This window comes from Cavia porcellus, unplaced genomic scaffold (assembly GCF_034190915.1).
Source record: "Cavia porcellus strain 051 isolate PalLab524CR breed Dunkin Hartley unplaced genomic scaffold, mCavPor4.1 scaffold_12, whole genome shotgun sequence".
Lineage (NCBI taxonomy): Eukaryota > Metazoa > Chordata > Mammalia > Rodentia > Caviidae > Cavia > Cavia porcellus.
The window spans coordinates 57,256,623-57,284,480 of NW_026947495.1; the positions used below are offsets into that span (position 1 = coordinate 57,256,623).

At 37.7% G+C, this 27,858-nt stretch overlaps 1 protein-coding gene across 1 annotated transcript in view; it reads right to left on the reverse strand.

Moving 5' to 3' along the window:
* The window catches only part of Abcb11 (ATP binding cassette subfamily B member 11), an 85,428-nt gene that overhangs the window by 45,511 nt on the left and 12,059 nt on the right, over positions 1–27,858 (reverse strand). The window contains 8 exon segments of the mRNA NM_001173091.1: positions 1,167–1,280; positions 6,377–6,551; positions 9,594–9,718; positions 12,783–12,954; positions 14,580–14,713; positions 15,940–16,027; positions 25,222–25,460; positions 26,230–26,281. Coding sequence (NP_001166562.1) covers positions 1,167–1,280; positions 6,377–6,551; positions 9,594–9,718; positions 12,783–12,954; positions 14,580–14,713; positions 15,940–16,027; positions 25,222–25,460; positions 26,230–26,281 — 1,099 coding nt within the window.

Below are 27,858 nucleotides of genomic sequence, written 5' to 3' on the forward strand. Positions count from 1 at the left end.
CTTCAAACACCACCAATTTTCAGTTGATATCCTGAATTTCAATGATGTGAATAGTGCCCTTACAGAGTCATTGTATATAATAGCTTTAAGAATAAAGGCAAATCTGAACAAATCAATCATTTTTATATGGTTTTAAACAATCTCACTACACTCCAGGATGTGAAGCCTTGAGATATTAAACAGATAAAAAGATGAGCGGTTTCTTCAGGTAGATGACAGCCTCACTGTTTTTCAAAAATAAAATATTCACGATTTAGGGGACCCATGAAGCACCTGATTCTCTGAGATTCTGACTCATAGCCCAGAGCACTTTTCCCAAAAGAAAGAGCAGTTGATTACCATCTTCTTCCTTCTCTTAGATGTGACCCCTGCCTTGACCTTTGATGTGCTGTAGATTATCCTGTGCAACTCTCGCCAAGGCACCAAGATCCTATGTAAACTGTCACATTATGAAGAGATGCCAGTTTATGAGGTAGGTGTGAGAGTCCTGCATTCCCTGGTCTTTTCCACCCCTCCAGCGTCAGCTCTTTCTTACTCATTTCATTTACACTGGACTTCTTCCAGCTCCTTGAGATCATGATATCCTGGAACTCTCTCTCCCACAAGTCTTTTCCCAGCTTTCATTCCCAAGCACCCAATTTAAAGATTCACTCCTCCACCCTAATCTTGATCACACTGCCCAATTTTTTTCCCCTGCTATACTGAGGATTATGCTAAGGGCCTCACACATGTTTTACTCCTGAGCTACATCCCTATCTTTTTTCTTTTTGATTTTGAGATATGGGTCTCACTAAGTTGCCCAGAATGGCCACCTCAAACTGAGGATTCTTCTGTGTCAGCCTCCCACGTAGCTGTCATTGTGGGTCTGTGCCACTGTGCCTGGCTCACATTATTCTGTTATTTTCTTCATCTGACATAGCACTTGTCTTTGAATGTAAAAACTTCCTGGCCCAGGTCTCCCAGTCTGAGTGTGAAAGCAGGGACCATTTGTTCTACTTTATTGTTGTATTTGCAGCTCTTGAAATTGGGTGCAGACCATGATGATATTTAGCAAGTATTGCTTACTTCTGGGAATGCTGATAAATCCTCCTATTTAGGGGTAAGTTCCCAAGGGGATTCACTGCCCCTCAACATGCTGATGGCTTTTAAGTTGGCCTTTTACATACCCTGTCTATTGTATCAAAAATGGTGGCAGCTGCTGCACGTCCAGTGGCAAAGGCTTCCAAACATGAAGATGCATTCCCAAGGTTTAAAGCTCCTATTAAGACATTGAGGAAGATCTGAAAAGAAAAGACAGATATCTTTTTTACTATGTGTTTTTGTCAGTTTGTAAACAGTGTCCTTGCCATTAGGGTCATCCATGCACACAGTTCCCTGAAAATTTTCTTCCACAGGAGTTTGAAAGCTAAGTACCTCTTTGGCTCTTTGGGAATGCCTGGGACAGCTTTATTTTAGAAAACATTTCCAATTTTTCCATTATGATTTAAAAGGCTACATTATATTTTATTGAATATTAATTACTCTTCTACAAAGTTGAAAAATGAGTAAGAGACGTAAGCAAGACAACAAAGACGCGTGAAGTGGATTCGACTAGTGAGCAGACAATTTTAGCCTTCTAATAATTTTCTTGTTAAAAAGACAAAATACATAATAAGGACACTAAGATACACTCAACTATGTTAGAGGTTGGTACATTTGCTGCTAATGTCTTGGTCACTAGGATAGATGCTTGTCACAACTCCTGCTGCTGCTGTCCTACTGATAATGACACTAACAGAGATAGGTTGTAAGTGTTTCATATAATTCTTATAACAGAAGAGGAAACACATATCTGGAGATCTCCTAACTTGCAGAATGTCACAATGATATAGGGGAATGAAATTCCCAACCTACTATGTCTGGTACAAATTCGTGCTCTCTAAAATCAAAGAATGAATTTTAGGAACAACACAGGTTAAGAGCAGAAATATTTTTGAGAGAAAGAAAACTTGTGTCTGATAGAGACAGAAGGGATCCCGAGTGGGTTGCCAAGGACTCTGTCTTTTTCAGGGACTTTTATAGAGTAAACTCATGGGGTGAGACTGGTTCAAGTTGGGGAAAATTGGGAACTCACCAGGCAGATGGGCATAAGGTGGGACAGAGCTATGGTTAGCCAATAAGGGTAATAGTTCAGGTAAAATTGATTAAATTGGGGACAAACGGGGAAGCAAATCATGTAGAAAACAGGCATTCTTAGAGAGCAGTGACTCTTCTGTAGGGATAGGGATGGTGACTCCAGGCTTCCTCAGGGTGGTAGAGATCATTTAGAATATCAGTCTTTAGGGTATGGATGTATTTGCTTGATCTTTTGTCTTGATGTGTGGCCCACAGCAGGAGGAGTTTGTCTCCCCCAGGAATCTGGGCTTCTGCACTGGTTCCTTCAAACCTAGCCCTGTCTCCCTGATGCAATTGCACAGTACTTGAACGTAGGCACTTGACTGCCATACTGAGTAGCTCCCAAACTCAAGTGCTGCGTGCAGGTAGAATGACCCCTTTCCCGTGCAGAGCTGGGGAAGCTGTCCTGACTTACAAATGGCCAGCTCACACGGTGGAAGGAAGGCTCTCTGCTCATGCCCAGATGATTCTATCAAATAGCGCCTTTTTTAGCAGTGCTGTTTATAAGGTGATGCAGCAAGTCCTCAAATTGACCTCTAGGGGGAGCAAAAACCCCTCCTCTCCGTCAACCTAGGAACACTGCAGATGTCCTGAGTCTCCAGGAGATTATTTCATTAGCAGTGTTTGACTGCCAAGCTAAAGGCTGGCTTCTACACGAATGTCGCCTTTTTCAGGTTGTCAGATGATCTCTTTTCATCTCCCCTTGTCCTTTTCCTCCATTGTGACTGACAGTTCCTGCCGGTGGTGGGTGACTTCATCTTTCAAATTCCGATTTCTTTATCAGTAATGCAGGGACAATGGGCATATGTATTCACAAAGGACTCTTACAGGGTTAAATGAGATAATGTGTGTAAAGATGCTTAATCCAGCACGAGTCATATAAGTGATAGCAAGGTTGATGAGAAGTCAAAAAGCACTGAGGCCCCTCACAGTAACAGGCAGAACAGGCCTCACAGTCTAAAATGGCTTAAACCACCCTTTTCAGAGGCCCTCTGGCTTCAGCAAAGAAAGCCTTCCTGTTCCCTACATCAACAGTCAGCAAATATCTTATGAAAGGGACAAATAGCAAATAATCTGGGCTTTGCAAGCCACGGGGATTCTGAAACTATTACCTCTGCTGTGTAAACAAAAGCAATCACTGGTAAATAAATGGCTGTGTTTACATTATTGATAAACGCAGGGATGAACTAGCTTTGGCCTGAGGACCACAGTTTGCTGATTCATTGGAGGCTTGAATTGAGGTCTGGGGTCACTGCCAGTGAGAGCTCTTGCCACAGCCACGTACTATCTGGACAGATGGGGAAGGAGTGAGTGACATGGGACAGATGTGCATGTCCACTAGGTAACTGCAGCCTGCACCCTTCCAAGAGAGCTGCAGATCACACCCGTAGTCAGTAGAGAGGGCAGAGGGTTGCAGGGGAGCAATCTGTGGGTGTGCGATGCTGGAGGACGGGTTCTGCGGTTCCTCAGATAGAGCTGGAGGTCAGGAAAACAGTGGCTGAAGATCAGGTCCAGGCGTCACAGAGATCTGAGTTAAAATCATACTCCATACCACTTGGCACATATTTCTCAACCTTGGTTTTGAAACAGTCTACTGACACTGGTTACAGGAAGAGGCTGCATTACACATGGTAATTACATTAAATATTCCCTTAGTGTTCGACACTTTACATACACTGAATGAATGCTACTTTCTGTCACTGTTTCTGTTATCATCTTTGTTACTGAAACCTGAATTTTAAGAGAAGCATGAAAGAGCAGCCCTTTGCCTATTTAGTTCCCCTTCATCTTTCCCTAAAAGACAATGGAACACATTTTCCATCTGTGTACAAATGATACTAATTACAGTCATTTATGTGAACTAATTACCTTTTATGCCCAGCGACCACATAGCCAACAACAAAGCCAATAAAGCTTTCAATTGTTATCCAAATTGTTAATTAGTGTATTAAAACACTCAGCTCAAAGTATTTGATCTTCGTGGCTTCTCATCCCAGTTAGAAGTATAGCCAAGAACTCATGTGTATGTGTGAGAGAGACAGAGAGAAAGATTCTGTATTATTAAAGGATGCTGTCTCTCTTCTTCCCCAAAAAAGCACTTCTAAAGGTGCAAGTAGAAGCATACAGGAATAAGTTAGGAGTACTTGGATAATAATTGATAATTAAAATGTAAGAGACACCTAGTATGCCATGTTCCACATGGTAAAGAAGAATACACCATGTACAGAAGATCTCGAGTAGCTCACAGTCCAACTGACAGGAAATGTAGAGAACTATGAAACTGGACTCTTGCTAGGGATAGTCACCAAGGGACTTTTTATTCAGTGTCTCCAACTGGAATTGTGTGTCAGTGTTTAATTTACCAATTCATTTCCCCCTCTGAAATGTGGCTCCTCTGTCCTCTCATTGTAATCATGGAAGGAAAGGAAGAAATATTTTTCTCTAAGAAAGCTAATGAATGGTTTAATCCACTAAACTAATTAATAGGTTAATCTGGTACATTCTGTGGTACAAAGACTCATTAAGAGCTTGTGATAATTGGGTATAAATGGTACATGGGCCAAAGCAGGGTGAGCAGAAACATCTGGAACTGCGTCAAATATTGGTACCCTTGGTTTGGTAAATAGAAATAGTCGGATCAAGAAAGACAAGGGACTTCACAGGCAGATTTCAGACCTACAATAGTTTTACTTTCTAATGTGCAAAACTAAACCTAAATTGTAGGAAAGTGGCTGTAACACTTTCTATATTCTCCTTTAATATTTATGAAACACTGTACCATGAATTACCATATTTAATTTTTTTAAACAACATTCAAAGTCATGCCACCAATGTTCAAAAACATGATGCAGAAACAACATTTATAAGGTTGTTTTTAGATTATCATCATCCTCTTAATGAAATAAAGCCAGTGGATTAACATGATTATAGTGTGCTCACCGATAATCATTTGCTTGTTTATTTTTTGGTTTATATTTTCTTTATGCTGGAGATGGAGATTGAACCCAGGGCCTCACACTTGCTAAACAGCCCTCTCCCTATGGCTGTGGGCTATACCCACAGCCATACTTTTTTCTATAGTAAATAAAATCCTATTCAATTTTTCTGAGATATCTGTTTATATTCAAGCAGTAAATCTCAAATTATGAGCTGTCAGGTAGCAAATTTCTGGCATAAAAGATTTTGATTGTTTTTTTCTGTTCCAACCAGAATCTCTAGTCAAATATTTTATTTAAGAATCATATGTGAAGTTATTTTGCATCCCTTGGGATGAAGCTAGTATTTTACTTTGACTTTACAGAGTGTGGGGCAGGAAGAAACGGGGACTAGGGAAAATGAATGTAAATTTCCACATGATACAAATGCTCTAAGGAAAAGTACTAATCCCTTAAGAGAAGGTGGAGAGGCACTCAGCTGAGATTCTAAACAATGACCCAGTACAGGCCAGGGCCAGCCATAAATTAAAGAAAAAAGGCACTGGGAGAAGGAATAGGCTGAGCAGCCTTCTCTGACCCAGCCACAGCTAGTTACCTTTCTACTCGCAGCCAAGGGTCCTGTCCTCCACTTTCTAGCTCTTGTCCCCATTTGGCATTATGTATGTACAGGATTAATTATTGCTTGCCTTTCTCTGAATCCAATTAGGACAAAAAAAAAAACCCAACACATTTCTTTTGCCACTATTGAGTCTCTGCACTTTGGATGGTATACAGTATATGCTCAATAATTAATTGTTAAATGAATAACTAAAAGGACACTGAAAATTAAGGTAGCTATGGCATCAGCAATGATGTTCCATAGCTCAAGTGAGTAATAGAAGATGTTTGCATTTTCTGTTCAGTTGAGGATATTATTGGCTTGATTTTCAGTAACTCATGTCTCACAAATACTTCCATTAGGCACACATCTTGTACTGTTATCAAGTTAAATAATATGACTTTTAAATTGTTAGTCAAAAGATGACTGACTTTCCACTTTCATATCATTATTATCTTTTGGACTCAACCAGAAAAACATCATTCTACAGCTCTGAAGTCTTCAGTTAACTGGGAATCATTATAATGCTAGTTTTATCAATGAAATGCTATAATGCTTAATACTGATGTTCCTGGAGATGGAATCTTACACCCTCAGATCCCAAAGGAATGAAGCACCTTCTAATATGTGGGCTCTGCTGATAAACCAGCAACAAATGCTTACGTTTAAATCTATAAGATCAAAGTACCTGGACAAGGTCTCCTGCTGTGTATTCTTCCTCCTCTAGGACAAGCCTGGAGCCATACCAGAAGGCCAGTGCATATGAAAAGAAGATGAGACACCACATGTATCCAGTAAAGAATCCCATCACCATTCCTTTCCTAATTCCCCAGCGCTGGGCAAACACAAGATTTTTCTCATATCTGTGAAGAGAAAATGTTTAAGTCAATCTCAGCAAACAGGCCACAATACGGAGGGTTTACTCAAAGATCATAAAGTCACCCCAAGCACAAAGAAGCTGCAGGGCAAGAAACACACAATAGCCTCAGTGTAGTTATTTAAGTTTGTTTGAACCTGGCAGTGAAACGCATTGAGAGGATGACACTAAACGAGGCCTTGTAAATCAGCTGTAGCTTGGAGGAAACGCAGCTGGTGTAAGCTTCTAACATACGCATTGAGACATGATGGCTCTAGCACTATTTGTGCTTGAATTATTCTCTTGCATCACATACATCCTGCTTCTTATAAGAAAACAATGCAATTGCCTCCAGATAAGCAGGTCAGACCTGGGAATGTGTCCAGCCTTCCAGTCTTGAAACTAGAATTCACATCAACTCTTCTACATGTACTGCCCAATAGCCAAGAAGCTAAATATTTAATCTCTTGTCAGAAATATAGTTTACATATCTTTTCTCTCATTCTGCAGATTGTCTTTTCATTGTTGTTTCCTTTACTGTGCAGAAGCTTTTTACTTTGATGCAATTCTATTTGCCTATTTTTGCTTTTATTTTCTTTTTTATTTATTTGAGGCTCTTATCCAAAAATAGTTGTCCATTCTAATGTCCCAAAGCATTTTTTTTATGTTTGTTTCACAGTGGCTTCACAGTTTCAGGTCTTATAGTTAAGTCCTTAATCCATTTTCATTGATTTTTATAGTTGAAAGGAAATAGGAGTTCTAATTTCATTCTTCTGCAGTTTTTCCAGCTGGATTTATTAAAGAGACTGTCTTCTCCTTATTGTGAGTTCTTGATATCTTTATTTTCAAAAAATCAATTCATTGTAAAATGAATGGACTTATTTCTGCACTTCAATTGTGTACCAAATGATCTAAGTATATGTTTTATGCCAGAACAATGATTCTTTTATTTATATACTTACATAGTAGATTTTGAGATTAGGTAATGTGATGCTTCTGATTTTGTTCCTTTTGCTCAACATTGTTTACGCTATTTAGGGTCTTTTGTGGTTGCATATAAATTTTAGGATATTTTCCTACTTCTGTGGAAATTGCCATTGGAATTTTGGTAAATATTGCATTGAGATTGTATATTGCTTTGGGAAGTGTTGAGATTTTTGTAATAGTCATTCTTTCAGTTCATAAACACAAGATATCTTTCCATTTGTGCTCTTTTCATTGTTTCAAAATGGTGTTACAGTTTTCAGAATGTGGAACTTTCTTCTCCTACGTTAAATTTATTCCTAAATATTATAAGCTTTTGTATGTATTGTAATGAGGCTATTTTTCACTTCCTAATAAGCATTGAAATGCTACTAATTTTTACATACTGATTTTGTATCCTAAAGCTTTACTGAATTTGATTATTACATCTACCAGATTTCTAGTAAAACACTCAGAATTTTCTCTGTGTAGTATATCATCTGAAAGCAAAGACTACTGATCTTCTTTTCTGGTTTAAATTCCTTTAATTTACTTTTCTTGTCCAATTTTTCTGGCTAATTCTTCCAGTACCATGTTGAATAGAAGTGAAAAGTGTGGGCATGGTTTGTGTCTAGGTGGCCCCCACAAGCATCATACAGTTATGGAGGCAGCTGAATCTAGTGTTTGAGATTGGTTTGTTGTGTAGCACCGGGATTGGCAGTGTGAGTGCTGCACCTGCCTGGGGTGGAGCTGGCATACAATATAAGGAAAGGAAGACACCGTGTTTTTCCCTCTTTTTTGCCCTTCTTGCTCTTGCTGTTTGCAGCCACCATGAGCGGTTGCCCCTCAGCCATACCACCCTGCATGCCTTAGAGCCAGCTGAGTATGGATCAAAACCTCCAAAACTGTAATGTAAATAAACCTATCCTTCCCTAATTTTGAGCATTAGGCATTTTGTCTCAACAAAGAGCAAAAAGTAACCAAGACAGCATCTTTATCTTGCTGCAGATCTTAAAGGAAAATCTTTCACGTCATTGGGTTTGATTTAGTTGTAGAAATGTCATATAAGGCCTTTATTAAACTGAAGCACCTTTGTTGAGTTTTGTCATGAATGCATGTTGAATTTTGCCAAATGCATTTTTTAGCATCTGTTGACACCATCTTATGGTTTGCGTCTTTCATCCTGCTAACATGATGCATCATACTTATTGATTTGTTTATGTTGGGAAAACTTTCATTTGATTGTGGGGAATGGTCCTCTCAGCGAGCTGCTGAATTTAGCTTACTAATATTTTGTTGAGGATTTTTGCATCTATGTTCATCAGAGATGTGGACCTATAATTTTCTTTTCTGCTACTATCCTTGCGTAGTTTTGTTAGGATAGTGCTAGAACCATAAACTAAACTTTTAAGGATTAGTATTACTTCTTCCTTAGAGGTTTCATAGAATTCAGCAGTAAAGTCATTAGTCTTTTCTTTGATAAAAGATATTTTTGTTGTTACTGACTTTCTTCCTGTGCACCATTAGTCTGTTCCATTATAAATCTTCATGATTCAGTGTACGTTTCTAACAATACTGTACATCTATTTTCTTGTAGGTTATCCAACTTTGGATCCTTTATATTTGTGTAGTTTCAGTGTTTCATAGTTGTCGTATCTCATGCGGACTTTTTTTTGATAGCAATAAACAGTGTTAAAGATTGGCATGATATATGGGTATACATATATCAGAGTTGAAATAAATACATAACTTAAATTGGCTTTTAAAACATCATCAGTTGCAGTATCTTCAAAAACACATTGCTAGGGACCAGGTATATAGCTCAGTGGCACAGTGCCTGCTTGGCAAGCACAAGGTCATGAGTTTAATCACTGGCAGAAAAATAAAAAATAAAAACAAAACAAAAATAATGTTAAAGGTTTGGGGCTTCTTGTAGTGTTTTGATCAATCTAAATTATTGTGTTTAACTTCCTCTTGAATAAATGCTCCCTTGGTTTACTGTGGTCTTCCACTTTGCATAATGCAAAGAAGTCAGGATATTGCATTGTTTGGGGAAACTCAAGAAGGTAGCAGATATTTAACCAACCTTTTGACCTCTTTTTTCTCACCACCAAAAGCAGCCACTGTCCGCATAGATGAAATGACTTCATCGGCCACACACCCTGCTTTAGCATAGGCCTTCAACTCAAAGTCTGTGAACTTGGCCACACTCTAAAATCCAAAAAACGAAGTGAAAATAGGGTTATTGCATAGTAAGCCTGTCATTTAGTGATTCATTTAATAGGGGTAAACATGTGGCATGGTTTAATAAAACACTACATTCTCACTGTAATACAGGAGAAAAAAACTTGGTCTAAGTTTGGTTTATGTTGTGTCACCTAAGGTTGTTTTTAAAAAAAATATATAACAAAATTATTCAATTAAAATTAGGTTCAAATACACAAATAAGTCAACCTATAATACTAAAGTCTTTCAGCCATTATTTTAATGATATTTTCATGTCAAATCAGGTCATATTTCATTGCTTTTAGCTAGAAACCATTGCACAATTGTAGATAAACACTACAGGCAAAGACTGGGAATCCATGTGGGCATTATGCTTGGTTGGAGCAGAACTTGCAAAGGCATGACACTGTAGAGTAATTCCAAGAAAAATAAGATTTAGGCAAATGGTACACCATTTGTCTGAACCATAGAGACTTAACTATAGTTTCAATCTTTACAAAAGCTATGAAAGGACATCTTTGATTAATATAGTAAATAAGTTGCTTTTTCTAAAATCGGACTTGAACTGAATCTTACTCAAAATTAACTGTCAAAGAACCCCTTGGACTAGATAAAGAAACAGTGAGGAAAATCAAATATTGTAGGAGATCAGCTAACACAGAAATCTAAAAATGCATATAACATCCACATGAAGGGTGTTTATCTTCCAAAGGTTTCCCCAAACTTTTAGAATGAAAACTATCATAAAAAAATTACATAGAATTCTAAAATGTAAAATAATGTTTAACCATATAGTTACTACATAGTAAGTTCACATTTCATAAAATATGTGAATGAAAAACAATAATATGAAAAGTGAGACTATTTTCATCAACATTAAAACTTGCAGTTGGGCATTATGAATGATACTGTCATTTTTATCACACTCTTGATCTAACTGATTCCCAAAATATGCATCTACAGCACAATAATGAGAAAATTAAATAGTTGTGAGTAAAATTTGTTATTAGAAAAGCACATTAATTAATCAGAGAACACCTCAGTTAAACAGATCCAGAAGCTTTAGAAATATGTATTAGAAAGTATCTGACAATGTTCATATTTCTCACTGGACTTAAACTGTGATCCAGAACTCCTGTTTCTCATGAATATTGTTCAGAAAGCATTGCACAGTTTAGACAAACACCACAGGCAAAAGACTGGGGACCTATGTGGCAGCATAATTGATTGGGGAGAAAGGATTGGAGCAGACAAAGACATAACACTGCAGAGGAAATTGCAGAGATAAAAGGTTCAGGTAAGCAGCACATCATTTTGTCTGAACTGTAAGGAATAAATTGTAGTCTGGCAAAGGCATACAAAGCTCACATCAATTTCTAATACGCCATATGTTGCTTGTCTTTGTCTTTTTTGGTGTGTGTGTCGTGCCTTTGACTTGAGTCTTACTTAAGTTCCTCATATCATTTTACAGGAACCAACATGCATGGAGAGACAAATGCAGAGCTCCAACATTCCACATTAGTGACAAGACATTAGAATACAGGCACTGACATGACAAGAGCAACTATTCCCTTAAGTATGCTTAAAAACCAAGTTAATTGGGCAGGGCTTTTAGTTTCCAACATGTTAAAATACCACATATGGTCCACTGGAACATGTTTATTAATTTATCCCAGATTTGAAGAAAAAGATTGTATATATTTGAGGGAAAAAAGAATCAAATGCTTGCAGAACCCCTGACACATTTGGTGGAAGTTGAGGGATCCATACAGCATAGCTAAAGGGTTGTTGATAGGAAACATTGTTTGTAAAGCTGGTGGGATATAGCAGACCAATAAAAATAATACTAAAACATCTCTTTGGCAATTAATTCTGGCCCACGTGCTGGGTTAAGTGCATAATGTGGGTTATGCCCTGAATAATGGTAACAATTACTCCTATTTTCAAGATGAGGAAACTGGGGCTTTGATAGGTCAGATGTGTTGTCCTTGAGTCACACAAACTTGTCAATGGTAGAGCCAGGTGGTGACAGAGTGAAATGGATGAGCCCTTTGCTACTTCATTTTCATCTGTTTTCTATACTTTCTGGGAAAGGTTCAAGTAACATAGCCAGTAGATCAGACTAGAAAATATTACTGTGGAGATTAGTACCTGTTGCTCAATGATATGTAAGTGCCATGTAGCTTTAACTTAAATTTTATTCTCATTTATTATGATAAATTATTAGTATGTCTGATATTATAACCTACTATCTAATGCTGCTGCTCTAAAAAATACAAAATAATTTCACAGTTCTTGGAAGTGTTTTAACTGGAGTGGCCCCAAATTTCTATTTCTACACTTTGTCTTGGCCAAATAGCTGAGGAAGAGTTGGCAGCAGGAATAACACTCAGAATGGGTCAGGTAACCTCTCTCTGGAGCTGGTCAGCTGGACTGGAGGACATAGCTAGGACTGGAGAAATTTCTGTCATGTACTTATACTGGTCTGGCGATATTCATTGTGCCTTTTTGAGGGAGGCATCTAAGGTATGCGGAAGCAGACAAAACGCACAGATTGAAGAATGGATGGGGGTTTGGAGTCAGGCTCCACTGAATCTGACTCTTATTCTGCCAGCTGTACATTCCCAGACAAGTCCTTTTACCTCTCTGAATCTGTTTCTTATATTTAAAATTGTGTTATTGTTTACTTTATATGATGATAGTAGAGATTGAAAACAATGAATATAGGGGGCTGGGGCCTTAGCTTAGCAGCACAAGCACCTGCCTGGCAAGCACGAGGTCATAAGTTATATGAAATTAGGAAAATAGAAGATGCTCAATAAATGTACTTGTTTGTTATCAGTAAAATAATATTTACCTTATTTAATTATAATTAATTCCAACCCTTTGGAATGATATTTGATCCTGGGGAATAATCAAATGGATTACATCAACATAGTGAAATTATATTGACTAAACATATCCAGCAAAAGAGAATCAAACTGTATATTTTTGGCTGTTTCTGAGTGCAGATGTGTTCTTGTGGAGAGAAGTAAAAAGGCATGCTTACCAGAGCAATGACGCCTGCTCCAATACCGATGAGAGGGCTGACAGAAATAATAACCAAGGTCAGTTTCCAACCCCTGTAGAATCCAAACAGAAACCCACAGATGGCTGACGACAGGCGCTGAATGAAAATGCCCAGTTGGTCAGCAATGGCCTCATTGATCTTACTCATATCACTGGAACAAGAGAAAGGTGGACCACTGACAGCTGAACTTGGTCAATTCAAATGTCTTGCTCAAACATTTGGCTCTTTCCCTTCTGAATACTCTCTTCTTTCTAACATTATTGCCCTTTGTGACATAACAGCTTCTCAACTCTTGGCAAATTTGCTGCACCTTCGAATGGTCTCAAGCCTCTCTGCTATGGTCAACTCAGCTTGTCTTTACTCAGCTTTCCTACATGATGTTCACTCAATGTTGATAAAGGCTTTTGAAAGCCATCGTATTTGTCTCTTTCTTTCTTTACAGCTAAGAGCTCCGGTCTATCTTGAAGAATCCTTTGTTCCTTTTTTATACTTATTAAATCCTTTCTACCTCAAGGTTCTATTCGGATACCACCCCATTCATCTTTGGATAATCCCCAGGGAGAAGTAACATCCTCCTCTCTGTGTTTCCATAGCAACACGATTAGGTGGTACCCAGAGAGGCGCACATGTATGTGTAATTACTTCATTCTGCTTTGTAAGCAGTAGAAAATAGTAGCTAAAAATCACAGACTCTCTGAATTTGAATACAAGCTCTTCTTGGGCAATGTTCTTAAATTTTTTGTGCTTTAGCTTTCCCACGTATAAAATGAAACAACACAACTGACCCTAGAAGGTAGTAATAAGGATTAAACTAGTGTGCATAAAACAAGTAGAACAGTGCTTATCAAATAATAAAGCAACCCATGTTAGCTCTGTTTGTTTGCTTGCTTCTCTTATACCTCCTACTAGGTTATAAGTTCCTTAAATGCTGGAGTATAGGGTAAGTACACCAGAACTATAGGGTAAGTACACCAGATTCATATGCCTAAGAACATTTCCTTAATTCTTGTCCAAAAGGAGTAAATAGCTCTTGGAACAGGACAACAAGAAAGGATGTAAGACATCACTTAGTGATTAGACCACTGTGTTCTAGCAAGATTAAATATGCATTCAAGGTCACAGTAGGTAAGGGACAGAGTAAGTGCTGGAAGCTAGGCATCTCATCTTTCATCCTACTTTATCTTTACTGTATATTGACTGTATTTCATGGATCTCAATGTTCAGTTCACCATGGTTCTGGCTCTAATTACTCAAGACTCATTCAGACTTTTGGAGGCGGGCTATCAATGATGCAAAAATGTATTTCAGTATACATTAGATTTAAATCCAGGTTTTTTTAGTTTGAATATTTTTCAAATTAATTTTGGAATTTTTGTTTTTGTTTTGTGTCTAGAAGTGGCTTCCATATGTGTAGCAAGATCATTGTTTCTAATTGTACTCTTTTTCCATTATGTATAGATTGTGATATCCATCCCTTGGCTTCTCTTCTGAGATCAAATAACCTTATCTTTTAGAATACTCTGCGCTAATATTTCATTTCTAAAATTTTGGTCAAGGATCTGTAAATCCAACCTGCAGCAGCACAGCTTCCAATCTTTAATAAGCGTATTCATAAATTATTGCCTATTAAAATACCATGCTACCTCTGAGAACCCAACACAAGAGCCAACTCAGACCAAATCCAAAGTAAATGTTTTCAAATTGTTACTCAATTTAAAAACGAGAGTTTTATTATACAACATGACACTTTAAAATCTTGTTCCTCCAGCCACTTACTCAAAGAATCTTGTATTCAGCTCCCCCACAGAATTGCAGTCAAACCATCCAATCTCCATTCTCATTATTCTTCTCAAGTACGTTTTTCTCATTTTTCTTACTTGGCGAGCTCCAGAAATCACCCAAAAGCATATCTGAAAACGGGCGAAGACAGTCTTTAGCACTGTGATATTAAAAATGTTTGTTAACTCCTCTTCTCAGAAGCTCATAGTTTCCATACTGTGATTTTAAAAAAGAGAGAGAAACAATCCACAAAATGCCTTTTCTTGGGAGCCAAGTCCTGAGCTCTGGCAGCTGCAGCTAAAAGTGGAGGTGACAGACATCTTTGGAGAGGTGGTCAGAACTCTGAGTTCGGAGCCATTTCCACCTGTAATCAGGCCCTTGACTTTTGGATTTTACCATATTGAATTTCACTCTCCACATGAGTTAAGATTAGGTTCCCACCATCAGATATAAGACCTTGTTGCTCTTAGGTCACTGTTTTTTGCATGGCACTTCTGAGTGACATTTTCCCCTGGGAAAGTATTCGTGTGTAGATTCCAAGCAATGGTTTTTGAGAAACATAAAACACAAATGATGACACAAGTCGGGAATCTAATCTGCTGGTAGATGAATTCATTTCTCTTTACAACTAACATGACTTGGAATAACTCTTCTTGAATAAATGGGGTAAGGGATTCATTATATTTTTCTACAGAAGGCAGCAAAAATGAATATTTTTCTTCCTTAATAAGAATTAAATATCCCTGACCCTATCCATCACCTAAATCAAGAATATACTTTAGATTCAGATTTATGGACTTGGGGCTGGGGATTTAGCTCAGCAGCATAAGCACCTGCCTGGCAAGTGTGAGGTTGTGAGTTCAATCCCCAGGACCACAAAAAAAAAAACAAAAAAAAAAACAAAAAAAACCCCCAGAATTATAGACTTTGGGATGGAGAGAAATTTGATGAAATTTTAATAATAAAAAGAAAAAAGAAAAAGCATTTCACTTTCTGTCACCTCTGTGAGCTCGGCTTTCTCCAGGGTCCTATGTCCTCTACTACAAACACACTGACAGCTGTCCCTTCAGAGCTAGAAGACAAGATAGAGTCAGGGAAGGAGAGAGAACAGGACATTATGACTAAAAGCCCACTCTCTATCTCTCTGGACAGTTTCTGTAACCTTTCCAGTTTTCTCCTTAGAAAAATCCTCCCCATCCTCTCATGTCCTCACGAAAATAGAATTAGGGTTTTTAGAGTTTCTTAAAGAGTAAAGGCTACTCAGGGTATTCTGGCAACAAAAACAACCATTTGCATTTCATCATCGCATCCATTAGCCCAGATGTTAATCTCTGAATAAAATGGATGAGATACTAACTTGAATATATGCAAAAATAAAAACTGCAACACCAATTCCAGCATAGATCCAGGAAAACAGGCTCATTTCACTCTCAATGTCCAGCAACCTTCAAAAGAATAGGGAAAATATTAAGATTTACAAATAGGATCAAGCTATCAAGGAGTACATTTCCAGATGCAGGAAGAATTTAAAAATGTATGTATCATAAATTTCTGCTGAATTTGAGTAAGGCATTTTATCTATGTAGAATTATAATCAATCCAATCAAATCCTTAAATAAATCTCATGGTACTAATCACAGCAAATATTCTCACCTTCTTCCTTTCTCTAGGCAGAGATGCTAGGATTGTGACATAATCAGAAGATAGAAGACCCTGGGTAGCTGCCCAGTGCTGGGTTTACTTTGGCCTCTTTTGCTTATACACAGGCAGTGACAGAGCAATCATGGCTAGAATAGAGTGTAATGAGCCAGACAAGGTGTACATACAGAAACAAACACATTGTTTATCTCCTCTAGGAATCTAAGCCAGCTTTTCAATTTCTCCATCTCAGGGTGTCACTGAAAAAATGTGTGTGTGTCATTGTCCAGTGGAGAAAGGCACTGTTTTATTAGCCCTATGAATATCTCTGCCATTTTTCTCCAGGCCATAGCCCTCACCAAGACAGTTTCTAAGATCGAAACCAAAGACACCTGTGCAATACAACATTAAAGTTCTTTGTACTTTCCTCACCAAAACTATCATGCTGAGGCATGCGATTTGGAACTGGAAGACCTGGGGAAGGGAGAAAAGTATTTTGAAATTATATTTTGAAAAATTATATTTTGAAATTATAAAAATTACATTTTGAAATTATAAAGAAAACTATAATTAGAAAATCAGCATATTGGATGATAGACATGTTGGTTGGTATGGACTAGTTAAATGATACTCAGTTTATTTCTTTAGAAAATTAGAAGTGGTATCTTTAGCATAATTTCTGTCTCTATCAGGCCTTCCTTTTGCAACTAAAATTTAAATTATTCTCTTTCTCTGCTGAACTCAGTGGAGTTCTCTACTCTGCCTCTACACACTCAGGGCAAGCACTACAATATAACTCATTTAATACAGAGCAAACTATCATTGCAAAAGTTCTATTGCCAAGTGGCATAATTAGTTTCTTAGTTAAATACACTTGTACTGAGCTTATTTATATATGTCTTGCTGTTTTAGCAGGCAAGAGCCAGGTTTATGTTCCTTGCTCATATTTTCCAAAGCTGATACACCTATATAAAATAGGTAATCAATAAATGTTTCTTGATTTTGCTTTGACTTTCAAAATACTAATTAGAAAGAAAATTTCTGCCATGGTCCACCCCTCAGACAACCTCCAAAGCAGCTAAAAGCTCATAGTATTCCCAGTCTTTCATGATAACCAATGACAACTCTGAGAATGAAAAAGACCTAGAAAATGACAAACTTACGGGCTGGGGATTTAGCTCAGTGCCTGCCTTGCAAGTGTGCAGTCATGAGTTCGATCCCTGGTTCCAATAAAAAAAATAGGTGAAAATGACAAACTTATAAATGAATATTTGTTATGGCTTATGTCTAGATGTCCCCTCAAAGCCTCACACAGTCACAGGGGCAGGCTTTTCACAGGTCACTGAATCTAGTGTGTGATGCTAGGATTAAGGTTGTGTGATTAGTAAATCAGTCTACTGAGGTGGGGTATAGTTTTGGCAAGGATTAAGGGTGTGAATACTATACTCATCCCAGGGCAGGTAGCTTGTATATAATATAAGAGACAGAATAAATCTTGTCTTTTCCTCCTTGTTGCTTTTGCTACCTTCCACCTGCCATGAACTCTTGCCCTTCTACCATGTGCCACTCTGCCTTGGAGTCAGTCAGTTATGGAAATTTACATATGTACAAACTGTGAGCCAAGTAAATCTTTCCTCTTTAACTTTGGGTGTCAGGTATTTTGTCTCAGCAATGAGGAAAGTAACTAAAAAAGAATTTGGTACCAAGAATGGAGTCATCGCTCTGACATGACATGGTTTGTGACACTAGAGCCCTTGGAACTGACTTGTAGGAAGGGGATGAGCTCAGAAGACCAGAGAGCCATTAAGTACCAGGATCAGGCTCAGGTTTCTGCCAGAAAGAAAAGTGTGCTATATCTCGGCAGAAAGTTTGTATTTTACTCATATCTGGAGGCTCTTCCTGAAACTGAAATTAAAGACAGTGCACTAATTAATCTAATAGAAGACATTTCAAGGCAGTGGCATTGCTACCATTGGGGGCATTTAGTCAGATCTATGTTGGCAATCAACTGCAAAGAGCCCAGCAAAATGAATGAAAACATTTTGAATTTGGCCAAAAAAGAAGCTCCAGTAAATCTGTGGGCTACAAAAATAGAGCAAAGGAGACTGCTGAAGAAGAACAGAAATACAGGAGTCAGTGCCATTCGCAGACTGTAGAGGGAGAGAACCAGGCCTCACCAGGAGGTGATTCTGCCTGAAAACCAGTGCCATGTGTGGGCCACTGCCAGAGTGCAGACAGCCAGACCCAAGCCTCTCTCCATGAGTCAGCACCATTTGCAGACTGAAGAGAGAGAACAAAGCCTCACTGGGAAGTGATCCCTGCCTGGAAACCATATCATTTTCATTGTTTTGTTGGGTTGGGTTTTATTCTCTTAGTTTCGTTTGATAATGTTAAGCCTGATGCATGAGCAGTTATTTATGAGATAGCAAGACATACTTTGGTAGCCATTTTGGTTTTACTGTTGGCTTGTTTTGAAGCCCTTTTTTATATTCATTGTTTTGTTTTTATTGTTTCTATTCTATTCTGTTCTGTTCAATTTTTACTATGTCTGACGCTATTTGCAGCTATTTTAATGACAATAAAAGGCATTATGGTAACTATTGTTGATTTTGTAAGGTTTTGAAATCCTACATCATTTATACTGGTTTATTTTGAATGGTTTTATTCTGTTTAATTTTCCTTGATTTTGTCCTCTTTAAAAAAAAAACAACAAAGAACAGAAAAGTAAAAAAGATGGCTCGAGGGCATCACAAAAAGCAACAAGACTCTACCCTTTACCATCTCAAAATTACAAAGGTCATGAGGGAGGAAACCACCCCATTCTTTGTGGTTTCTATTATCTAGCAACACATGGTCACTTTTTCAAGAGAGCATAAGAACCCTCAGAAGTCCCACAGAATGACCCAAGACCCCACCTGCTATTTGGCTTCTATAACGTTGCCTAATGCCACCCACCAGTGAAAGGTTGTCCCTAGAGACGAAACAGTATAAAAGTGAAGAAAAAGTAAAAGCAAGAGCTTTCAGGGCAACAGGTGTCCCCTGTTGAGCCACTAGCAATAAAGCTGCTCTTTTCTTCTACTCCGTGTCTGAGTGGTCCTTCTGAATATTCTGTTCCATTCCTACTTCAGTCAAAGCTTTGCTTTAAAAAGTCCCAGAACACCATGTTCCAAAAAGGTGGCAGTCTAAAGTAGTTATTCCTCAAGATTTGGTTCATAGGTGCTCAATCCCTAAGGGAAGACAGAAAGAAGCCTGGCTACTGCTCCGGTTAGTGGCATGCATGGTGCTGGCTTTAGGTGCATACAAAATGCAAGAGTTGTGGGGTCAAGAAGGCTTTTACCCAGAATTTTATCCAGAGGCCAGAAAGTCTGCTACTGGGAGGGCAGTGTGTAAAGTTGTGAATGTAAACCCAAAAGTTCACTAAAAACCCAAAAAGTTTTTTAAAGCCATAGATGTAGAGAAAAACCGCAAGGAGAAAACAGAGCTTGTCCCAGCAAAAAGCCATGAGAGCTACAACCCCTGACAGTGCCACAGGGGCAAAGTCACCTAAGCCCTTTAGAGTTCATAACTTGCCACAGATTGCTGGGAGTGCTAGAAGTGAAATTGTGAAATTTAATGTGTGCCTTGAGGGAATTTGGTCTTACTTTGTTGTCATTTCAGGGTATTCCCCTGTTTATAACTTTTTAAATGAAAATGTTTACTTGTGTCATTAAATATTAGAAATGTTTAACTTTCTTTTCATTTGTACAGGGGCTTGCAGCTGAGAATTTGCCTTAAATCTCAGAGGAGACTTTAGACTTAGACTTTTCAGCAATGCTGAAAATGTTAAGACCTTGGCAATGCCCAGAGATAGATCAAATGCCTTTTGTGCGAAGGGATGTACATGAGTCTTTGGGAAGCCAAGGGCAAAATGTTATGGCTTACATATAGATGTCCCCCCAAAATTCATGTAGTCATGGGAGTAGGCCTTTTAGAAGTAGCAGAATCTACTATGTGATGTTGGGATTAAGGGTGTGGGATTAGTAAGTCAGTCTATTGATGGGCTTGGCATAGTTTTGGCCAAGATGAAGGATGTGAGTGCTACACCTGCTCCAAGGAAGGTATTTTACATATAATGTAAGGGTCAGAAAGAGTCTTTATTTTTCCCCTTGTTGCTTTTGCAACACGAATTGTCACTCTGGTGCATGTCACCTGCCGTGGAGTGAGTCAATTATGGACTGAAACTTTTACAAACTGTGAACCAAATAAACTTTCCCTTCTTTGACTCTGGGTGTTGGACATTTTTGTCTCAGCAACCAGAAAAATAAATAAGACAACATCCACAAGCAGGGGCTCTTATAAAATCTTCCAAACTCTTGTGTAGTATGTACAGTGTGGGATTATGGGTAAACTTTTCTGGTGTATATGTAAACCAGTGCTCATATTTTTTAAGTCATGCAATGAAATTGAGTATTTGGAAACCTATGAACATTTGTCCAAAAAATTACTTAACATTCCTGTGGTATATTCCTTCCACAAATGCTTGAAGCAGAAGTGGTGAAGGACCATCAAGTTGCAATTGTTTGTTACAAACCTGTGGGTATTGAGTATGGGGGCATTAATCCAGCTCTGGGATTCCTTGGAGCAAATTCCAGGAGAGCTTTGTCCCTGCTGCATGGTGCAGATAAAGACACATGCAGTTTATGATCTTTGCAATTCTGAGGAGCCTCCAAAGTAAGGGGTTAATTCACTTCTATCTTATTCCTGGAAAAAGTGGTTATTACAGCCTTAAAAATGACTTCAGAATATTGACACAACAATAGGACAAACCTTTAAGAAAAACCTAGGAAGACAAAGAGTAAGGGTGGCTCAGCTCCCCTAGAGGGTCATGGCTTTGCCATCCACATGGTAGAGGGCTCTGGGATCATTAAAACCTGGAGAAGATTCTATACCAAGCATGCAGGTACTTCAGATCACACAATTGTGCTTCCTTTTTTCTTAGCAGTAAAAATAACATGAATCTATTTTACTAAATTAAGATTCACCTGATTCATTTGTTGAACAAAAAAGAGGCAAGAGAAATGGCAATCAGGGGGAAAAGGTAGGGGAAGTTTCACAAACTGAAGCTATGAGGAGTCTTATCTTGATTTTTATAAAAACTAGAAGCATCATAAAATTGTATCACTCAATTTACACATCAAGATTTTATATTACAGAAACCATTTTAAGTACCTAAGAGATTTTAGAGCACTCAGAATAAGGAATTTTCCTTTCAGTTGGTTTCCTATATTGTAGATTCTGTAACCCTCACACCTTGGAGTGATTGTCAGTACCAACTCCAGACTGAGTGTCACAAGCTGGCAGAAATGTGTTCAAATCCTAGTTTCAAACCACGGTGACCCAGTTTTCCTTAATAAATAGGAAATTTATGTAGAGACAAATGACTTACCTTTTGATAAACAACTATGAATTGTGGAGAACCACCATGCAATGTAGTAGCATGTTTTAGACAATTTGTGGCCATTTTCCCCCTCAGGAAGCTGTTTTTGTTGGTTTGCAATATATTCACATGAAATTGTAAAAAGTAATATAGAAAGATTATATATAAGCTTTATCCAGTTTTCTTTCAGTGGTGACGTCTTGCAAAACTAGAGCATTGCAACAACCAGGATATTAACACTGGTGTAATCAAGACCAGAAGGATTATATTCAGCTCACCACAAGTTTTTTCATGTTGTCCTTTTATATCTACTTACAGGGGTTGATCAAAAACTACTGTGTGTTTAAAAAAAATACTGTGTTTCAATTTTTAAAATTTATTACAATAAAAGGCACATTGCCATTAGTCCCCCTCAAAATATTTTCCCTCACTTCAAATACACTTGCCCCATTGTTCTTGCCACTTTCTGAAGTAGTTCAGGAAGTCTTCTTTCATAAGTATCTTTTTGTGGCTGCTTCGATGTCTTGAATCCATTCAACGCATTTGCCGCAAACTCTGTCAAGTAAAATCATGGTGTGTTCTCATCTACTTTATTCACTTGATCAGGCACTGCATGACTTCTGACTCTTCTTTAATTGCAAAATAAGCATAAAAAGTAAATAATTTGGATTGATTCAGAAACCAAGGCAGCCATGACAGTGCAATTAAAGACACTCGTGAAAGAGGATTTCCAGAACTGCTTCAGAAAGTGGTGAGAATGATGGCCTAAGTGTGTTCAAAACAAGGTGTGTGTCTGTGTGTGTGTGTGTGTTACTTGGATTGGACTCATGGCTTAACACATGCTAGGCAAGCACTTGATCACCAAATTATATTTCCAACCCTAACTCCGCCTAATTCTTGATTTATATGAACTCTTGGTGATGGAACTCTTTGATAACTTTCATCAATAGCTTGTTCCTATTCATTGTTAAATAATATTTCATATCATGGATAAAGGTATTATGTAAGCCAGTTGCCCATAAAGGAATACCTGAGTTATTTCCATTTTTTGCTTATTACTTTTCTTATTATTAAAGTCACTATAAATATTTGTATACAGAAGTTTCCAGAGAGACTAACATTTTACATTCTTTCCAGCAATATATGAGTGATTCCATTTAGAATTTTCACTATTTTTTATTTTAGTTATATTTTAAGGCATGACAGGATATAGTTACAGGAAATTTTTCTCTTGAAAGAATTATCTTCATGAGCATAATTAGTGTTCTGGGTCAATTTACATTATTCATGGGGAGACTGATTAACTTTACAAAAATGAAGGACTTAAAAGCCTGTTTTTGAACACCTCTCTTTTATATAAACTGTTCAGTGTCTTTAAGATAAAAAGAAACTTCAAAGTTCTAAGAAGAAACATACATATTTAGATACTAGGAAATTCATTTCTAATGAATTGACCTGTTAATGTTTAAAGGGTAATTCTACATACTTTGTATTATCCTCTGCTTTTCCATTATCAAGTACTTGCCAGTTTGTAACTACATATTTATGAACTATTCTTGTTTGAATAGTGGTCTGCTTAACTGGACCTAAGCTCTGCAAAAATGGACCATGACTCATAAGGTAATGTGTCCTTAATGGTTCCACAAGATCCTGTATATAGGCAGAATTCAAATAGTTTTGGTGGACTACACCATAGAAATAAATCTTTAACCACCTATTCATCTGACATAGGATTAATATTCAGACTATATAAAGAATTCAAAAAACTGAGCAACACAAAATAATCCAATCAGCAAACAGGCAGATGACATAAAAAGACACTTCACAAATAGCCAATAAATATATGGAAAAAATACTCAACATCCTTAGCCATCAGGGAAATGCAAATCAAAACTGCATCAAGATTCCACTTCACCTCAGTTAAAATGGTTATTTTATATATATATATATATATATATATATATATATATATATATATATATAATAGCAAATGCTGGTAAGTTGCAGAGAAAAAGGAACTCATACTCTGTTGCTGGAAATTAAATTAGTACAACCACTATGAGAAACAGTGTGAAGGGTCCTCATAAAAATGAAAAATAGGACTATTGTACATTCCCATATATGGGTAGAGATGGAATGTACAGTAGTCCTATTTTACATATATATATGTGTGTATGTGTATGTATCTATAAAATCCCTTCTGAGTATATTTTTAAAGATATGGAATCAGTCTAATTACCTGTCATCAGCTGAATGGATACAGAAAGTATAGTATATATACACAAAGGAGAATGAATAAGTCATAAAGAAGAATGGAATTCTGTAATTTGCAGGAAAACGATGGAAGTGGAAGATATCAAGTTAAGTACAATAAGCAGACACAGAAAGACAAGAACTACATTTTGCTCATATATGGAAACAGAAAAAGAAATTACCTGAAAGTAGAAAAGTGATTATTAAATCTGAGCCGAAGAAGGGTTACAGGGGAAACAAGAGAGGAAGAAGGGAGGGGGATGTGACCAAGATTTGTTACATGCATATATGGAAATGCTATAGTGAATTCCATTAATTTGCACAATTAATGTTTATTGATAATAATAAAAATGCAAACTCCTTCAGTTAAGGTGGTTCCAATAGCAAATTATTAACAAATCTATTTTTATCAGGAAAAAATTTGTAGCTTAATGAGGAAGTGGATTAAAAAGCTCTCCAAGTAGTAATATTACAGAAGACTGTCAGTGATTTAAAACGACTCACTCATAGTCTGAATCAAGCATGTCAAAAATTTCAAAAATGAAGGTAAGAAATATAAATTCATTGAGGAAAACACTTCAAATGTCTTTCGAGCAGGATGTGCCCCACCCTTGAACCATGAACTTGAGCACTATATGGGTTCATACATGCAAATGAGCTTGTTCTGAACCGGAGGCATCATGAGGCACGCTGCAAAGTCCGTGCTCTACCAGTGAATCAGCCCAGGAACAATACAGACTCACTGATTACACAGAGCAGCCCATGGAGCTTGTCACAGATGGAATAGCAGCCTAGTGACTGTACCTGTCTGAGTCCTGGCTATTCTTGCACAGCTACCTCTGTTCACAGCACCACACCACTCTTGCTTGGAAATTAAACAACTGAGTGTGACCAGTGAGTGACCCCTGCTCCAGCCAACACAGCCTGCTAGTATAGGAAGGGGACTGACACCACTGTATCATCAGCTTCAAACCCAGGAAGGAAGTTGTGGGGAAAAAAGAGGAACCAGTGTCTGTGAAACTCAGATGAAACTCCTGGGTCACCTCCCTAGTGGCATTAAGTAAGAGTAATACGTACTCAAGCCTATAGTCCATAGTATGGTTAAATTTTGGTGCTGTATTTGATAAGCAGTTTTTAATCCTGTTTCTATTAAGATTTTAAAACCCACTAAGATGGAAAAAACTTCAAGGCAGAGAAATTTCTAGAAATATGGGTAACTGTTCCCTGTATTACATTCCCCTCAAGCTTAACCAATGCTATCCCATTTATACATTTTTAATTATAATTTAAGATATAGGAATAAAGTAAAAAAAAAAATTGAAAGTGGCCTACCCACAACTGGTTCCATTTGTCACATTCTGGTTAAGGGAGCTGTTGATCCACACTATGGTGTTATTCACACATGCTTTTCCTGGGATACTGAGTTCTTGTATTTCAATGTCATGTTCAATAAAAACATCAGTCATTAAACCAAAGACGAGAAGCATTCCTGGCTGGGCTAGTCCATGGAGCACCGCACATAGACTTCCAACCAACATCAGCCAAATGTCAGTCGATGAAGAAAATCGAAACTTGAAAAACAAAGAATTCAGAGATTATCTATGGCCAGAAAGCAGGAGAAGCAGGAGTACAATTTAATTTTACTAGGGTCTAATAAATATGTAATACTCAACTCCAATTTTATGGGAATCATCTTAAGTAAGCAGTATAGTTCACACTAATTATTTTGAATTAATTAACTATAATTTATTTGGAAATAAAATTTTAAAATATTAGACTCTTACATTGTTAGATACAGTTCTTTCTGTACGAATCTCAAAGTTCCCTATTCAGGTGCTGATTTTAGTGTTTGCTATTCAACCCACAATTCAAGAGAAACCATCGCCACAGTGGATGCCATGGACAAGTGAATATGGGGCATTCAGCAAGGTAATAAGTTGGCTCTCAGAACTGTTCAAGACAATAAAGAGTGCCTGTTTGTGCCTGAAAATGCCTCTGTGCTGTGCAAATTGGGGGTAAGTACCTAAGCTATGAATTATTGATATCTTTTCACAAAACTTAGTATTGATGATGTGGTTAACGTGATGCTTTTCTTACTGAAATGATAACCTTGAAGATTACTTTCCAGCATATTTTGCTGATCTGTTGGACAGAATTTATGCGTTTAGTTGATAACAGATTTTTAACAGATATTCAGCATTTCACCACACAGGTGAAGTTTATGACTGAGTGAGCCATCGCTGGTTAAAACCTGCCAACACTAACAAAGAGTCAGTACTTCTCCGTGCCCGGAGTGATTCATGGTTACAAACCCAATACTATATCCATTGGTTTTCTTACCAGTTGAAAGAAGCCAACTTGTATGCCATCATGTTTCTTCTTATCTTGTAACCTGAAAAAAACAGGCATTTAAAGATCATCCATTCCAAAGCAATGAGAAATTTTTGCATGCTACTTTATGAGTCACTCTTAATAAAAAAGCGCCCATTGGCTGAGAAATAATGACCAAAATCAGTATCTTGAAAATAGCCTTTTATTCTTCTAGAGATTTCAGTAGCCTTATACCTCACATTCAGTAGAGATTCAGTTAAGATTTTGCTTTTGTTTTTGTTTCTGGAGAGGTATGGGGCCAATTAAAAAGTCGTAGGTACTTCCAATTATCTCAACAATTAGCTATTGCTGCAGCTGTGACCCTTGACCCACTTCTACAGACATTTCTTTGTGGATAAACTGAGGTGGTTGGACTAGTTGATGTTAAATCTGCCCTCTAGTGCTTATAAGTGTGACAATCACATTAATATTTCTGATATGATGGAAAATTCAAGAACACATCCACAATTTCCTTAAGATTGAATTTCCTTGCTATCATTATTCATCTCTTTTCTCATAAAGTCATGCTTGACTTGTCTTTGACTTCCTCAGCTCCAGGGATCTCCACTTAGATACAGTGAATCACCCATTCCTTGGGCACCTCAGACCTTGCTGTCACGAGGAAATAACAGAGCTCAGAACACTGTTAATGCCATTGGCACTCTGCAGTGCCCATTCATCCTATTCTTTTAGTTTTTTCCTTCTTCCACATCGCTTTGTCAACTTCAATTAGATGGCAGGCCTTTTAATCCTTCAGTCACTGACAATCACTGTTTTTTTCTTTCCTTGTGTACCCAAGTCCTACCACCTAGCATTAGAGCCACATAACCAATCCTTCCCCCAAAGTTCATCCTCAGAAATTCTATATCTGCATCCATCTAGCTGTTTGCATTCTCCTCCTTAAGCCAGGCTGCGGGGCCTGCTGGAGACAGCCCAAGCACCATGTGGACTGTAGCCAACACGTGTAGAGTGTATGCCTTGCCTGCCATAATCTTCTTTCCCAATTCAAAGACAAACCTCAATCCTTATTGAGATTTTTTCCAAGATTCCTTTTGGAGTGGTCCCGTTAGCTCTCTGACCGGTCTTTGTCTTTTGCTTTATTGTACATCAGTTCTCAACAACCATTTAGCTGTTTTCTTGATGAATTTTGTCCACGCTAAATGTATTCTCAGCACTGGATGTTTGCACTTGCAAATCCCTCTCCCAAATTGTTTTCTTCAAACACCCACATGGACAACTACCCTCACATCTTTCAATCTTCCTTCCAAAGTTACCTCAAAAGAGCCTTCCCTGGCCAAGTTCTTTAAAATTTCAACCTCTTATCCCAACACATATCCTAATAATTTTCATCTTGATTTCCACATTTACTGTTCTTCCTTAGAAAGAAAATGATAGGTTATCATTAGCTACAGTGCTGCATGTTTTATTTATGGTGTTTATTATCTCTCCTTTACTAAAATGCTCTCCTCAGAGACAGAGATTTCTGTCTATTTTGTTCTTTCCTTGCCCATCTTTTCTTTTCTGTACCCTCAGCACCCATAATAGTGTCTGACGCTTTGCAAGCATTCAATGAATATTTGTGAAAAGATGATGAACTAA